Source organism: Stegostoma tigrinum, chromosome 10 (genome assembly GCF_030684315.1).
Source record: "Stegostoma tigrinum isolate sSteTig4 chromosome 10, sSteTig4.hap1, whole genome shotgun sequence".
In the NCBI taxonomy this organism is placed as follows: domain Eukaryota; kingdom Metazoa; phylum Chordata; class Chondrichthyes; order Orectolobiformes; family Stegostomatidae; genus Stegostoma; species Stegostoma tigrinum.
Window position 1 is genome coordinate 26,620,732 of NC_081363.1, and position 11,356 is coordinate 26,632,087.

Below are 11,356 nucleotides of genomic sequence, written 5' to 3' on the forward strand. Positions count from 1 at the left end.
TTTGGTTCATTGTGTGGATTTGCTGTTACATGCTCATTATTTTGCTCGTGAATCATAAAAGTATATGCGGTAAAATATTTCAAATGAATTATCTAATTACACATGCAGGAGCCCAGCTCAGTCAAGCCAAGGATACTCTGTTTTAAGCAATTCTCCCACTACTTTAAACTTGAATATATAACATTAATTTTTGAAGAATTTACCAATCCATTGAACATAATAGGTCAAATTGTGTGAGTTCTAACTTTTGTGTGTATACATAAATGAATCAAGTTGTAATAATGTGCAATGTTTTTGCAGAACATGATGTTCCAAGTTTTCTGTGATGTCAAGGTTAATGACTATCAGTATGACAAGCTGGAGATAGATCTTCACTTCTTCATGTCAGGCACTCTCTGCGGCCTATTTAGCAATGTATCGAGGCCATTGATAAATTCTTTGTGATGTTCCACTGTTTCAACCATTGAGTCAGGTTTGAAAGTATCACAAAATTCAACTTTTACATCACATGAATGGGGACCCAATGTGGCTGTGTGAATTTCAGAAGACCTGTCTGTTTTGATAGCATAGGAATGGTCAACAAAAAGATTTACAAATTGTCAGATAATTCTTGGGTTCTGCTATGTTCAGTTCTAATCAACTGTAAGCATTGCACATGGCAAGTTTCCACAAACATAACTTGCATGAGTTAAAATAATAGTTTGCTTTCTAGCATTGAAAAGTAAATTCTGACCAGATTACTCAAATGATTCTTCTTCTCTTCTTCAAATAGTGCAATGGGAACCATATGGTTGCTACGTTAAATTTAATTGAAAGCAGGCATTTAAAGCAGACATGGCAGTATTTATTTATTTATGCAGCAAGGCCTTAGCATAGTTTATGATTTTTACAATCTATTTTAAAGATAGGTACACAGGTATTTGTTTCAAGTACTCAAGGTTTATAAAAGTGCCTTTATAACCGAAAATGTTTCAGGCACACAGAGGTCAGCAACTGAAAGGAAAAGTTACTTTCCACTGCAAGTTTTAGACTCCAGCATCTTCTCTTTTATTCATTTTTACTGGTCGTGCTTCTTCCTGATCTTGTGGTGAAGATTTGTCTTATTATTAGAGAAGCTGGATTCTAAAGTAGAGGTAAATAGATGTTTGATTTTTAGCTTTGTGAAGGTATCTTGCTTTTTGAGATTCATAAACGTTTTTAGTAATGGATCAAAACAGCATTTCCAATCAACCAAGGGTACGAACGACAACCGCACCAATGTGGGCAGATGGAATTGAGATTTGGTCCAGCCAGGGCGACAGATTCCAGTGGCAGAATGGCTTTTTTTCTGACCTGTATGCCTAAATAATTGTATTAGAACAGACAGACACTAACAACAACAACTCTGCACTGGAACTTTATTTCACAGAGGAACAAAGAAAAGCAAATCTAAAAACAGAACAGGGCAATTTTATTATACACATTCAACATGGGATATTTTTAGCTAAAGGTTCGAAAATGAATTGCAGTTTCCGAATGCATCCGTGCGCTGATCACAAGGACTTGTTGTTTGTCCTAATCTTTTGTTTGTCCTAAGCTTTTTTGCGGCATTCTGGCAGATGATGAAGAATCCAGCCCGCTGGTCCCAGAAGGGTCAATGCAAAAACTGACAAACAGAATACAGAAGCCTGCAAAGAGAGAGAGAGAGAAAAAACCCACCGCTTAGAAAGCTAGTAAAACTTCTTGGCGTTTCACAGATCCTGAAATTTGCGTAATGGGGCTTTCGAAAAATCATTGACAATAAATGGTACGTGGAAATTGCGCAGCAGCACTCAAAAGGTTTTAGTAACCGGTCTTTCATGAAGAAGGAGTTAATTTACATGAATAACAGTTTTACACAAACGGCAGTTTTGAAGTTAAACAGACAAAAAGCGCATTTAGTAAAAGAAAAGGAGGGATGCCAAGTAATTTCTCGATGTTAAGCGAATAAATTTTAAAAATAAGAAATAAAACAAGAATGAGATTTGCACTTTGTAAATTATAAGTGCCCCAGAACGACCGTAGAGTTTCTTTCCTTAATGGTCTCTATGCGGTTCTTCTTTTCCGATTTTCCCAGCAACTGGTGGACGTGACAGACATCATGATGTCGGGGAAACGAACTTACCACAGCGCCGATTTTTTCTTTGGGAGGCTTGCCATAAATGTTGGCCCCTTGCATGAGGAAGAGCTGCTTCCCGGTCCGGAGTAGGCTCCGACCGCTGCCGCCTGCGCCGAAAGCCCCTCGGAGAACGCCTGACATAATCTTCCCCGCTCTCTTTGCCGTGTCCGCCTGAGACCTCTCCAGTTTCTCACACTCGCTGCCAAGCCCAGGGTTCTGTGACGAGGGAGGCAGGAGAAGTCCACAGCATCCATCCAGATGTTCAGACATTTGTCCAGCTGCACGTCCGCTGAACTGATCATAATGCTTTATCAACCTGGTAAAGTGCGGAAATTATCTCTATCTCATTTATTGCACTTATTATTAACATAAACTATTATCTAATTATTTCCAGTTATGACACGGTTCCTTAATTGTGCTGATGATAAAAGGCGCATGCTCTTACACTTTTATGTTAAAACAAACTCCCAAAGGTCTCGTGTTATTGGGGAGGCAATGGCATAGTGGAATTATGGCTGGGCTCTTAACCTAGAGACCCAGCTAACGTTTTGGGGATAATAGAGTGTGAAGCTGGATGAACACAGCAGGCCAAGCAGCATCTCAGGAGCACAAAAGCTGACGTTTTGGGCCTAGACCCTTCATCAGAGCTCCTGAGATGCTGCTTGGCCTGCTGTGTTCATCCAGATTCACACTTTATTATCTTGGATTCTCCAGCATCTGCAGTTCCCATTATCTCTAACGTTTTGGGGATCTGGGTTTGAATCCCGCCGTGGCAGATGGTGGAATTTAAATTCAATAAGTATCTCAAGTTAAGAATCTAATGACGACCATGAGTCGATTGTTAGGGAAAAAAAACTCACCTGGTTCACTAATGTCCTTGGTGGAAGAAAACTGCCATCCATCTGGCCTACTTGGGACTCCTGATCCACAGCGGTTGACTCTGAACTGCCTTCTGAGCAATTAAGGGTGGGCAATTTATGCTGCTTAGCCAGTGTCACCCTCATCCTGTGAATGAATAAAATAAACTCCAAGGCCTCTGTTACATTCTTGGATTAGGCAACACACCTTTTTGTCAAAGTCATTCCCTATATTTGGCTTCACCATTCAGCAGTTATCAAATACAGATAATACTTGAAGAAACATTGACAGAGTCTTTGGTCCTTTGATCACTTGTCGGAATGAGAGCTGGTAATCTGCCTCTCTTGAGATTCAGGGTCTGATACACTGGCCTCAGATAGTTCTGGTGTTGCTGCTACAGTCAAATCCAGGTGTACAAAGATGACAGCAAAAGACCTGCCAATCGAATTCCCTCATGATTGCTTTTTCCATAGAAAATGCTGACTCTTCCTGATTGGCAAGAGTTTTTGCAAGTGCTCAGTTATAACTTGCTTGATGATTGACTGTACAATTTCCCCATCTTGTCTGCTCTAAAGACTGCCTCATCCATATCCAGGAAACTTTCATTCTCAAGTTTTCACTGATGTGTTGCACTACTTAGGCAGTGAACTGACAACTGGGATACTGGATTCACAGTGTTATGATTTTCAGCCCTGCACAAGGACACTAAAAGTTTTGTTCCATAAGCATTGAAAATCAGTCAAAGGGACAGAGCAGTTGTAACTGGAGAGGGATTTGAAATATTTTTACATTCCCCGATGAACTTAAGAACATCAAAATTGGGTGCAAAGGTAGGCCTTATGGATCTTCATGCCTGCCCATTATCCAATGAGATCATGGCTAATCTGTTTATATTCCTAATGCAATGTTCCCATTCCCCCTGAAAACCGTTCAATTTACAAGAATCAATTTACCTCTGCCTTAAAAATATTTAATCACCTGCCTCCACTGTCTTCTGAGGCATGGTTCCATAGCCGCGCAGCCCTCTGAAAGAAAATTTCCTCATCTCTGTCCTAAAAGAATCACCACTAATTTTTAAACTGTGCCCCCTAATAATGGACTCACCCGCAGGAGGAAACATCCTTTCCACTTTGTCAAGACCTTTCAGGATGTGATACACTTCAATTAAAACATCCTTCATCAAAACTCCAGTATAAACATGGCCTGTTTGTCCAACTCTCCTCAGAAGGCAACCCATTCATTCCAGCTATCAATCAGCTAAAACTCCACCAAATCACCTCCAGTGCATTTACATTCTTCCTTAAATGAGGAGTCCAAGTCTATACACAGTGCTTGAGAGTTGGTATCACCACAGCCAGATATAACTGAAGCAAGAACATCTGAACTTCCATGTTCAATTCCACTTGTAATAAAGAATAGCATCCCTTTGACTTTTGTATTACTTGCTATAGAAACATAATAAATTTGTATGATCCATGCACTAGAACACTTAGATCCCTAAGTACCTCAGAGTTCTGCAGTCATTCAATGCTTAAGTAATACTTCGCTTTTTTATTCCTCCTTCCCATTTTCCCATATTACTCCATCTGCCAAGAATTCTGTCAACTGACCCAACCTATTTATGTTGGTCTGCAACCTCCTTATATCGGCTCTGCAGCACACTTAACTGCCCATCTTTGTTTCATCTACAAATTCAGCCACAATGCCATCCCACTCATCTAAATCAAAAACTGAAATTGTTAGAAATTCTCAGAAGGCCTGGCAGCATCGGTGGAGAGAAAGCAGAATTGATGTTTCCAGTCCAGTGACCACCTTTCTTAAAAAGGGTCATCATATTTGAAACATTAATTCTGCTTTCTCTTTGCAGTTGCTGCAAGATCTCCAGAGTTTTTCCAGCATTGGCAGTTTTTTGGGGTTTATTTTTGTTTGCTCCGTGTTCCACTCATCTAAATCATTTTGCACAGATTGTAACATTTGAGTTCCCAGCATAGATCCTGCAGGACTACACTTGTCACTTCCTGCCAATCAGAAAAAGACCCATTCATGCAAACTCTCAAGTTTTTTTTTCACCAGCCGTCCAATCTTTTATCCATGCTGGTGTCATATATCCTACTCATTGACAAGCTCCTTTTGTGCAATAACCTTTCATGTTGCATGTTGCCAAATGCCATCTGGAAATTCAAGTACAGTATGTCAATGGATTCCCCTTTATTCATAGCACAGTTAATTGCTTCCAATAATTCCATGATATTGATTAAACATGATGTCCTTTTCACGAACAAAATTTTGACTCTTCCTGACTACCTTGATTTTTTCCAAGTAATCAGCTATAACTCCCTTGATGATTGATTCTACAAGAGATTGGAATGGAACGGAAATCCCATCATTTACTCCCTACCCCATCCCCCCCCCCCCCCCCACTTTGGTTTTTATTTAGTACTTAACTCACTGCCACATCTCTTCTAGGCATGCCCACCTTGAAGAAGTTCTGCCCCTTTCTCCGACAGGATTTCCGTTCAAGTCTTTCATCTTGCTCACTGTCACTCCTCTTGTTTGACTCTTTGTCTATCCAACTGCTCTTCTCTCTCTTTAGGATCTATCCTATCATTTACTCTCTATCCCATTCCCCTCCCCTTTTCTCCCAGCCACCATCAGTTCTGAGGAAGGGTCACTGGATCTGAAACATTAACTCTGTTTTTTTCCTTCACAGATGCAGCCAGAGCTGCTGAGCTTTTCCAGCATCATTTTTGATCCTGATTCACAGCATCCCCACTTCTTTCGGTTTTTACTAACTGGCCTATGGTTTCCTATTTTCTGTCCTCCTCTCTTTTGATTTGAGGGGTTATATTGGCTACTTTGCAGTCCAATGTATACATTTGAGAAGGAATGGCTCTGGGAGTCTTCAATGCTGCTCTGGACTTAATGAAGTCTCATGGCATTAGATCAAACATCCACAAGGAAATCTCCTGCTGATATTACCTATCAGCCCACAGCCCCTCCCCATACCCCAACCCCAATATGTCATTGAACACTAATTGGAGAGTCGCTGAGGGTTCACTAAGCTCCTGGATGAAGAAGCATGAAGTGTCTCCCTTTCATCACCTACAGTCTCCATGGTTGCAACAAGGTTAATTTAAAAGCAGATCCTTTCCCTTTTGGATTGCCGTCTCCCAGACTGAGTGGAAGTTATGCTTTAAAAGAAGTCAATTTAAGTAAGTTTTACTGAGTTAATAAAGGATGAGTTCATTAACTCCTAAACATAAGCAGAAAGGATGTTTGGGGACTCGTCAACTGAGGTAGTATGGGCTGAGGTTAGAAACAGGAAAGGAGAGGTCACCCTGTTCGGAGTTTTCTATAGGCCTCCGAATAGCTCCAGAGATGTAGAGGAAAGGATGGCAAAGATGATTCTCAATAGGAGTGAGAGAGACAGGGCAGTTGTCATGGGGGCTTCAACTTTCCAAATATTGACTGGGAACACTATAGTTCGAGTACTATAGATGGGTCAGTTTTTGTCCAGTGTGTGCAGGAGGGCTTCCTGACACAGTATGTAGATAGGCCAACAAGGGGCGAAGCCACATTAGATTTGGTACTGGGTAATGAGCCTGGCCAGGTGTTAGATTTGGAAGTAGGTGAGCACTTTGGTGATAGCGATCTCAATTCTGTTATGTTTACTTTAGTGATGGAAAGGGATAGGTGTATACCACTGGGCAAGAGTTATAGCTGGGGGAAAGGCAATTACGATGAGATTAGCTAAGATTTAGGGAGCATAGGATGGGGAAGGAAACTGCAGGGGATGGGCACATGAGAAATGTGGAGCTTATTCAAGGAAAAGCTCCATGTATGTCCTAGATAAGTATGTACCTGTCAGGCAGGGAGGAAGCTGTAGAGTGTGGGAGTCATGGTTTACGAAGGAGGTGGAATCTCAGGTCAAGAGGAAGAAGAAGGCTTAGTTAGGATGAGATGTGAAGGCTCAGTTAGGGCACTTGAGGGCTACGAGGTAGCCAGGAAAGACCTAAAGAGAGAGCTCAGAAGAGCCAGGAGGAGACATGAGAAGTTGTTGGCGGATAGGATCAGGGTAAACCCTAAGGCTTTCTATGGGTATTTAAGGAATAAAAGAATGACAAAAGTAAGATTAGGCCCAATCAAGGATAGTAGTGGTAAGTTGTGTGTGGAGTCAGATGAGATAGGGGAAGCACGAAATGAATGTTTTTTAACAGTATTCACTCTAGAAAACAACAATGTTGTCGAGGAGAATACTGAGATACAGGCCACTAGACTAGATGGGATTGAGGTTCACAAGGAAGAGGTATTAGAAATCCTTCAGAGGGTGAAGATAGATAAGTCCCCTGGGCCGGATGGGATTTATTCTTGGATCCTCTGGGAATGCAGGGAGGAGATTGCCGAGCCTTTGGCATTGATCTTTAACTCGTCATTTTCTGCAGGAATAGTGCCAGATAACTGGAGGATAGCAAATGTGGTTCCCCTGTTCAAGAAGGGGAGTAGAGACAACCCTGGTAATTATAGACCAGTGAGCCTTACCTCAGTTGTTGGTAAAGTTTTGGAAAAGGTTATAAGGGATAGGATTTATAATCATCTAGAAAAGAATAAATTGAATAGGGATAGTCAGCACGGTTTTGTGAAGGGAAGGTCGTGCCTCACAAACCTTATTGAGTTCTTTGAGAAGGTGACCAAACGGGTAGATGAGAGTAAACAGGTTGATGTGGTGTATATGGATTTCAGCAAGGCATTCGATAAGGTTCCCCACAATAGGCTATTGTACAAAATGCAGTGGAATGGAATTGTGGGAGATATAGCAGTTTGGATCAGAAATTGGCTTGCTGAAAGAAGACTGAGGGTGGTAGTTGATGGGAAATGTTCATCCTGGAGACCAGTTACTAGTGGTGTACCGCAAGGGTCGGTGTTGGGTCCACTGCTGTTTGTCATTTTCATAAATGACCTGGATGAAGGCATAGAAGGATGGGTTAGTAAATTTGCAGACGACACTAAGGTCGGTGGAATTGTGGATAGTGACGAAGGATGCTGTAGGTTGCAGAGAGACATAGATAAGCTGCAGAGCTGGGCTGAGAGGTGGCAAATGGAGTTTAATGCAGACAAGTGTGAGGTGATGCACTTTGGTAGGAGTAACCAGAAGGCAAAGTACAGGGCTAATGGTAAGATTCTTAGTAGTGTAGATGAGCAGAGAGATCTTGGTGTCCATGTACACAGATCCTTGAAAGTTGCCACCCAGGTTGACAGGGCTGTTAAGAAGGCATACAGTGTTTTAGCTTTTATTAATAGAGGGATCGAGTTCCGGAACCAAGAGGTTATGCTGCAGCTGTACAAAACTCTGGTGCGGCCGCACTTGGAGTATTGTGTACAGTTCTGGTCACCGCGTTATAAGAAGGATGTGGAAGCTTTGGAAAGGGTGCAGAGGAGATTTACTAGGATGTTGCCTGGTATGGAGGGAAGGTCTTACGGGGAAAGGCTGAGGGACTTGAGGCTGTTTTCGTTAGAGAGAAGAAGGTTGAGAGGTGACTTAATTGAAACATACAAAATAACCAGAGGGTTAGATAGGGTGGATAGGGAGAGCCTTTTTCCTAAGATGGTGATGGCGAGCATGAGGGTGCGTAGCTTTAAATTGAGTGGTGAAAGATATAGGACAGATGTCAGAAGTAGTTTCTTTACTCGGAGAGTAGTAAGGGAATGGAACGCTTTGCCTGCAACGGTAGTAGATTCGCCAACTTTAGGTACATTTAAGTCGTCATTGGACAAGCATATGGACGTACATGGAATAGTGTAGGTTAGATGGGCTTGAGATCGGTATGACAGGTCGGCACAACATCGAGAGCCAAAGGGCCTGTACTGTGCTGTAATGTTCTATGTTCTATGTTCAATGTTCTATAAGCATAATTAGCAACACAGCCCACTAACACACAGAACCAAAAACAGGAATTGCTAGAAAAGCTCAACACATCAGTCAGCAATGGTGGAGAGAAATCAGAGTTAAGGTCTTGGCTCCAGTGACCCTTTCTGGACCTGAAATATTAATGCTGATTTCTCTCCACAGATGCTGCCAGACCTGCTCAGATTTTCCAGCAATTTCTGTTTTTGGTTCTGATTTCCAGAATCTGCTGTTCTTTCAGGTTTTACATAAACACACAGAATAGAAATAACGGGCAAATCCAAAAAGGTAAATGTTAGAAAAGGATCAAAGTCTGAATTGATCACAAAAAGTGGTGAATTGAAAATTGCAGCTGTTGCAGGGAAGCTTCTTGGTTGTGTTGATATTGGTAGTTGGGCAGTTGATTTCAAGATTCTTCATTTTGCAGGTTAATTGAACTTCTGTTGTTTAGATTTATTTTGACAATGACTGAATACCAACATTCAAAGTGAGGTAATACTCTTTTGTTATCCTCTTTCCTTTTGTCTAGCTTGCTCGTGAGCTGGCTGCTAGTACTCAGAGTGTGAGAATCCCTTTTACTAGCAACAAATCAAATCTCAAATCAACCTGTAAGAATATAAGGAAAATGAATAGGAAGGGGAACGGTAAACAGCCAGAGGTCATTGAGCACATCAGTACAAATGACATAGGCGGACAAAGGAATGGGGTCCTGCGAAATGAGTATAGGGTGTTAGGTAAGAAGTGAAAAAGCAGGACCTAAAGGGTAGTGGTCTTCACATTACCTCTAGTGCCACATGCCCATGAGAACGGAAAAAGAAAGATAGGTCAGATGAATGTGTGGCCAAGGAGCTGGTATAGGGGGCAGTGTTTTCAGTTCTTGGATCATTGGGATCTATTCTGGGGTAGAGGTGACCTGTACAAGAGGGATGGGTTGCACTTGAACCAGGTCTAATATCCTCTCAGGGACATGTGCCAGTATTGTTAGGAAGGGCTTAAACTAGTTTGCCAGGGGTGGGCCTCTGTATAAGAGAGGGGCCATCAAGGAATCAGGGTAAAATACATTAGCCATCAAGGCCAAGTTTACTGTTCAGGATAATCAGGGGCACAGTAAAGAAAGGGAAAAGACTTCTGGTTTAAAGTGCATTTATTAAAATGCATGAGGCCTGACAGATAAGGCAGATGAGCTCAGAGAATGGATTGGCTCTGGGGACTGGGATATTATACCAATAACAGAAACATGACTCGAAGAAGGGCAGGATCGGCAGCTCAATGTTCCAGGATACAGAAGCTACAGGAGTGACAGAAGTACAAGTAAGAGAGGAGAAGGAGCTACCCTTTTGATAAGACAGGACATAACAACAGTGCTTAGAGAGGATATTCTTAAGGTGTCATCAAATAAGGCCATATGGTTAGAACCTAGAAACAAGAAGGGGGTGGCCACTCTGTTGGGACTGTGTTATAGACCTCCAAACAGCCAGTGCGTACTGGAGGAGCAGATGTGCAGAGAGATTGCAAATACTTGTAGGAATAATAGGCTAGTATTGGTTGGAATTTTAAATATCCCCTATATTGACTGGGCCACCCAGAGTGTAAAAGGCCCAGACGGGGTGGAATTTGTCAAATGTGTCCAAGAAAGTTTCCTAAATCAATACGTAAATTGCCCTACTTGGGGCAGTGCAACGCTGTATCTCCCCTCAGGAAGCAAACCTGGGTAAGTGATTGAAGTGTCAGTCAGAGAGTGCTTTGGGTCCAGTGACCATAACTCTCTTAGTTTTAACATAGTTATGGAAAAAGATAGGAAAGGGCCTCAATTTAAGGTGCTAAACTGGAGCAGGGCTAATTTTGGAGCCATTAGGCAGGATCTATCAGAGGTCAATTGAGTGAGTCTGTTTGAAGGAAAAGGAATGACTGACAAATGGGAAGCTTTTAAAAGTGTGTATTATGAGTCAGGAGCAATATTTCCCTGTTAGATGGAAGGGAAAAGCTGGCAGGTTTAGGGATCCCTGGCTGACGAGGGATATTGTGGCTCTGGTTAGGAAAAAGAAGAAGGTATACATTGGGTTTAAGCTATTGGCCTCAAGTGAATCCATTGATAAGGTCAGAGGGGAAAAGTTTAAGGGAGATATGCGTGGAAAGTTCTTTATGCAAAGGGTGGTGGTTGCCTGGAACGCGTTGCCAGCAGAGGTGGTAGAAGTGTATATGATAGCGTCATTTAAGATGTATCTAGACAGATACATGAATGGGCAGGGAGCAGAAGGATACAGATCCTTGGAAAATAGGTCACAGGTTTAGATAGAGGATCTGGATCGGTGTGGGCTTGGATGGCTGAAGGGCCTGTTCCTGTGCTTTAATTTTCTTTGTTCTTTGCTCTATAACTGTAAAAATTGTAGGAGCACAATTCAGATGGAAATCAGAAGAGCAAAAAGAGGGAATGAGATTGATCTGGCAGATAAGGTTAA

The 11,356-nt window shown here is 42.0% G+C and overlaps 1 protein-coding gene across 1 annotated transcript; it reads right to left on the reverse strand.

The window, feature by feature from the left end:
* Window positions 1-1,372: 1,372 nt before the first annotated feature.
* si:dkey-85n7.8 (COX8 domain-containing protein) lies at window positions 1,373-2,427 on the reverse strand. The gene is made up of 2 exons (XM_048538246.2): window positions 2,144-2,427; window positions 1,373-1,667 (listed from the first exon to the last, which is right to left on the reverse strand). The coding sequence occupies exons 1-2, from the start codon at window positions 2,405-2,407 to the stop codon at window positions 1,572-1,574; spliced, it is 360 nt and encodes a 119-aa protein (XP_048394203.1). The 5' UTR covers window positions 2,408-2,427; the 3' UTR covers window positions 1,373-1,571.
* Window positions 2,428-11,356: the final 8,929 nt, after the last annotated feature.

What these genes read in the sequence shown, in the direction of transcription:
- si:dkey-85n7.8 (XM_048538246.2), bottom strand. Translation starts at nt 2,407, where the DNA reads ATGTCTGAACATCTGGATGGATGCTGTGGACTTCTCCTGCCTCCCTCG. An exon ending in AAGAAAAAATCGGCGCTGTG is followed by an intron (nt 1,668 to 2,143) that starts GTAAGTTCGTTT and finishes CTCTCTTTGCAG; the next exon opens with GCTTCTGTATTCTGTTTGTC.